The sequence below is a fragment of the Zerene cesonia genome, chromosome 22, assembly GCF_012273895.1.
Source record: "Zerene cesonia ecotype Mississippi chromosome 22, Zerene_cesonia_1.1, whole genome shotgun sequence".
Classification (NCBI taxonomy): domain Eukaryota; kingdom Metazoa; phylum Arthropoda; class Insecta; order Lepidoptera; family Pieridae; genus Zerene; species Zerene cesonia.
In genome coordinates, this window is record NC_052123.1 from 3,776,331 (window position 1) to 3,781,956 (window position 5,626).

The following is a 5,626-nucleotide window of genomic DNA, read 5'->3' on the forward strand; positions in this document are numbered from 1 at the left end:
AATATTTCAAATAATACCTCTTTTAACCTATGTCTATGTCGCCGACAGCACACGCAACATTGAAATAGATTTAACAAAAAATTTCTCATTTACGCAATACCTACTTAAAGTAAGCTACTTAAGAGCTCAAAATTGTGCCATAATATTTTTTGTTAATTCTATTAATATGCCGTGATATTAACGGAAATAATCTATCCTATAGCTTTTCGGGAATACGTGAGGATTAAATACATTTTTACATTATTATTATCAACCATCAACAACGTTTTTAAACAACTATTTTATATATCTCTGATAAAATATTCCCTTACATCGATTACGGCTACGAAAATTTTCGCATTTATATTTCGCTTCGTTAATAATACACGTGTAATAATCGCGTAGGTATAACATTTCCGAATTTCTATAACAACTCTAATTACTTGACGCAAACGCTATTTATCGATAGTCGATATATTATTACATACATCACTAGGCGTACAGTGAGTGCCAGAATCATATAATCGCAATAATGCTTTGGCTCCAACTGTACGCTACGCATTCATGATAAAATATCGCAATTTGGATGTATTGAGTAATTGGCGTACATTTTTGAGATCAATTTTAACGAATGCGTTCTGAATTAAAAACTATTTAATACGACACATGAAAACCAATCAATAATCTATAATTTGTAATAAACTCAGATTCAACTACTAAATATTTTTATTAAAGAACTTCTTAACATAAAAATAAAATTTATCAACCTTTAGATCATGACAAACCACACAAAAAATTCGAATTTCAAATCATATCTTAACGACAACAATGCGTAATAAAAAGGCAGAAAACAATGTCAAAGCAAATTAGAAGAAAAAAAAAATTCAAATTCAGAACGCATTCAACCCCTTCATTCCATCGTGTCATATTGCACCTTTTTCACTTTCAAATACCGCCAAATCGCGTAGCCCACTAGAGTGCCAGCGGTCGCTATAGCCAAGGCTGAACCGACTGCTACGGGCGCGGTTTCCGAGCGGGTTCGGTTAGCGTCGGAACACTTCCATGGCGGACCGAATTGTCCATCGCGTTTGAACATGAACGGTTGGAGGCGCATTTGGCGTAGGTAGAGCTTTGCACGGTGAGCTGTGTTCGGGTTACTGAAATAAATGGGATTCGATTTCAAATAACGCGTGGTGCTAAGCAAAATGTGGTTCATAGTCCTTATTCTGGTTAAATTCTTATTAAGAACAATTTTTTTTTTATTTATTTAATTTTATGGTCGTTGAATATTTGTCCGCAAGAACAAATTACAAGTTTTTTTATGTCATAGCGGGCAGCTATAATATATACAAAGCGATCACCACCACCCATGAACATTCGCCGAGTTTGAAAGGGAAAGGGATAAGGAAAGGATTGACGACTGGAAAAAAGGAATGAACTGGGAAGGGTGAGGAGAAGGAAATAAGTCTCCGGCTCCTCGGACGATACACAGTAGCATGCTACTAATTACACACTGGTCTCCTGTGGAGGTGTGGTACTTCCTCGGTGCAACCTGGCCCATTTCGTGCCGAAGCGTGTTCGACTACCATATATGTAAACTAAAGCTCGATTTTATATAATACGCACACATTGATCGGCCCCTCCCAAACCAAAGTCAGATAGATTAAAAGCTTACCCAGCATCCTCTTCAAGTAGTTCCACTATAGACTCATCAGGACAATCGAAGGACTTGCCAACAGGTGTGGGAAACAGCAAGGCTCTAGGCCCAGTCGTGAGACTAACTCGACGACCCTGCTTCGCTGCGTGCTCCAGTATCCGAGCGCTTGAGTTGTATGTCAGTCTGATGCTGTCCACGTACCAACGTTCGCCGCCAGGGGTCTGTGGGAATCAAATCAAATCAATTTATATATGGGACTTGGGGTAATGCCCTGTTATCTGGTTTGGTCCTGTAAGCCAGTGTTAAGTCATCTATATAACATATGCTGAACCATCAGATCACAATTTTAAATTTTCTTCTTATTTTTGTGTCATAGTTTTGAGTCTCCTTAAATTATTATGTTTGTCTTTATTGGTTTTTAATGTGGTGTAATAAAATTGTTTTGCTTTTATTTAGTTTCCAATCGCGAAGGAAAAGGATACAGGCTTGTTTGTCTTATTTTAAACGTCGAATAAAGTCGGGGTTAAAAAAATTATAAATCCGTAAGTCTTTACTTTGTTAATTTACAGTACCCGTGTAAAATCAAACATAATAAAGCACTGTAGGAGCCGGATGCCAGTTCCCTTCCTAGTCCACTCTTTCTTTCCAGTCGTCAATCCTTTCCTTATTCCTTACCCCTTTAAAGTGGGCACTACCTTTACAAATGTTTATGAGCGGTGGTGATCGCTATTCACCAGCTCAGTAGCCAAGTAAGACATAAAAAAACACAAAATACCTTAGCAAAAGTCCATTCCAACGCAAACTCCTTGAAAGATAGCACCAAGGTCTCGATATCTGCTTCCTTACACGATCCGCCGACATTCGCATTGTTGGGCACGAATGTATTTGCATCCTTCGGAACATTAAAAAAAAATGTATTTCTACCATTTTAAATCTATTAGAAAGAAGGTAACGAAACATAATAGAAAGATCCTCTAGGCCAATCTCATCTATCCACAAAATAGCATGGCATGTATTATATATTTTCAGGCATTCGAATTTTCACATCAAAAAACTTGATAAATCCTCCGTAAATTTAAAGGTACATTATAAATATCACACATCAAAACTGTTTATCTCTTCTTTACAGCATGACGCAAAAAATATGAACTATTTTGAAATGATGAAAATACTCATCGTTTTAGGTAGCTGTTGATAGGTAATAGATTACTTACAGCACGATCATTAAAGCCCTGCTTGGACTTTGCCCTTTGTTTAACATTAGAACTACTATATTATGATGACGTCTGTATTGTGATAGTACTAAATACATTGTTTCTGCTTGCCTGCTCTATTTAAGTATAATCTTTATGATGTCTATGTATGTATCTTCATCGGTAATGACAATGGAACCAATTAATGATGAAATCTTTCCAGTTAACGCAAAAATACTAGAATTTTCATGTAAAAATAATTGAAATATTACTCATAAATTCGGCTACTCTCCATCCACCATATAAACAAAACGCAACTCACAGCTCGCTCATTAAGTTTGGTCATATACGATATATCCAGCAAGGCGTCCACAACCAGCAAGATGCATGTCTCCCCCCCACTCCCCTGGAGGCGATATGTGGCCGTCAACAAACTGCGTTCGGTGGCTGGCTCCTGGAAATTTTAAAATCACTAATCTCAGGCAACGTACACCTAGTCAAATGGGAATAATCTGGAAAAACAAAGTGACGAAGGAGAACACCGCGAGGAAACCGGCATAACCGGCGTAGTAAAATTTAACATGTGGCATCTGCCAACCCGCACTTGACCAACGTGCTGGATTCTGGTCCTCATAGGAGGTATGTGTCCCATCAGTGGGAACATGTATGGGCTGGTGATGATAATAATAATTAATTTATAATACATTCGCTTGAATGAATTGTTCCAAGTAGCCATTTTATATTTATACATAAACATAAATTGTAATTATAAAATTGTAATAAACAATGAAGCAGTGGTGACTCAGTGGTGTGGACCTCGGACTTCAAAATCGATAAGTCGGGGTTCGAGACCGGGCGAGCGTGCAGGAAATAAATTGATTTTTCAATTTATCTGCGCATGTAGATAACATCACCACTGCTTTAACGGTGAAGGAAAACATCGTGAGGAAACCGGCATGTCCAAGAATTAAAAGTTCGACGGCATGTGACATCTGCCAACCCGCACTTGGCCAGCGTGGTGGATTATGGCCTGAACCCTCATAGGAGGTGATGAATACACAATAATAAATAAATAAAATAAGCTCTGCGTGTTAAATCTATTTCATCGAAATTTAAGGCCCATTCAACGAACAGTCATTTCGACACATGGAAAATGTTCCAAACAGAATTCCCACTTCCCAACAATTTCAATAACGATCACCTACTACTATACATACTAACCGTTGACCCCGGTGACATCGTCGTTTTACTGTACTTGGTGATGCGCGGCCGCCTCGTCGAAGCCTGGCTGTCCAGTTGCAAACTATGTACCGAACAAACCACCATCACTGCCAAAAGATGCCACATTCAGTCTTGTGATAAACAGAACAACTAAGAGGAGGGCGTCGGTGAGCGAGTGAGAAGATATTTGTTGGATGTTCTTTTAGAATTCCTGGGACGCATCTTCGCTGTGTGTTTTGATACAGTGCATAGCCGGTATAAGCATTCATGATTTGAGTCGCGATGAGATAGGGATGGTATATGTTTTTATCGATAGTTTTTTTGTTATTTTTTTCTTATTTAATAGCAGGCAATTGGTGGCATCCCACCGCTGTGAATTACAATGCAATCCTCACGTAACTACAATTTATAATGATTTATGATTTTAATTGTTGTTGGATATTTGTGTAGTTTTAAAATATAAATAATACAAATTTAATGAATTAGTGCTTCTTTTTTTAAATAAAATACGTATGTGTTATTTATTAATATATCAAAGAAGCATCCTATAAATAATTGTATTTTTATTAATTTTTATAGATTGAAATATGATATTCATAATGTGAAACATGTTTTTATTAGAACGCTGTTACCTATTATTTATTTATATAACATGCAATTATTTTCCGGAAAATATTGTATATACATATATACAACAATATACCTACCTATGAGGACGATCATCAATTTCACATAAATGTAATTAATCGATAGATTCATTATTTATCGATAACACGGATGTTATTAATATTTATCGACAAGATGCAGTCGGCAAATCACTACGTAGCATGTAAATGGAAAATTATAGCCCACTGAGATTAATCTAGACAGACGGTTGGGATATGTAGGACAATCTAATTGAAACACGAAAGGCACGCTATATACGTACTAATAAACGAGGATTTCAAGCTAATCTAGGCATCTATAGTCAATGACGTATCAAATAAGGGTTACAAAGGTTATGCAATACTAGCTGTAACCCGCAGCGTCACTCGCATGGAACCCGGGTAAAAATATTCTATAATTATCTTTCATTATAGCAATTATATATCCATCATTGTACCAAATTTCATAGAAATACGATACGCTGTTTTCGCGTGAGAGTGAAAAACATACTTACAAACTTTCGCGTTCAGAATATTAGTAGTATAGAACTATATTTATATAAATGGACGATAATACCACATTCAATATGTATATTCGTACATTATATTTGCACCAGTTTTCTCCCGCAACTTCGTCCGCGTTTACAAAGGAAAAGACTGCATGAGTCCGAGGGTCTTTCCACATAATTCCCACTCCCGTGATTTTTCCGGGGTAAAAACTTTTCTACGTCCTTTTTCGGGTCCACTCCACTGTACGTTTCAATGGAAAATTGTGTATGAATTTTAATGCTACAACGAAAAAGTCGGAGCCTTCAAAACACACGAAAAAAATAACTACCGTCAAATTTACACAAATACTAGCTGCACCCGGCAAACGCTGTTCTGCCTTACTCTGATCATTTAGGGGGATGAAAAATAGATGTTGGTCGATT

The 5,626-nt window shown here is 37.0% G+C and overlaps 1 protein-coding gene across 1 annotated transcript in view; it reads right to left on the minus strand.

The window, feature by feature from the left end:
- Positions 1-535: 535 nt before the first annotated feature.
- LOC119836028 (lysosome-associated membrane glycoprotein 5) overlaps positions 536-5,626 on the minus strand; it is a 10,108-nt gene continuing 5,017 nt past the window's right edge. Inside the window, exons 2-6 of the mRNA XM_038361197.1 lie at positions 4,051-4,157; positions 3,152-3,283; positions 2,412-2,528; positions 1,655-1,857; positions 536-1,136 (exon numbers count right to left, since the gene is read on the minus strand). Of these exons, the coding sequence (XP_038217125.1) occupies positions 890-1,136; positions 1,655-1,857; positions 2,412-2,528; positions 3,152-3,283; positions 4,051-4,157 (806 nt within the window). The 3' untranslated portion in view covers positions 536-889. The remainder of the gene's footprint in view (positions 1,137-1,654; positions 1,858-2,411; positions 2,529-3,151; positions 3,284-4,050; positions 4,158-5,626) is intronic.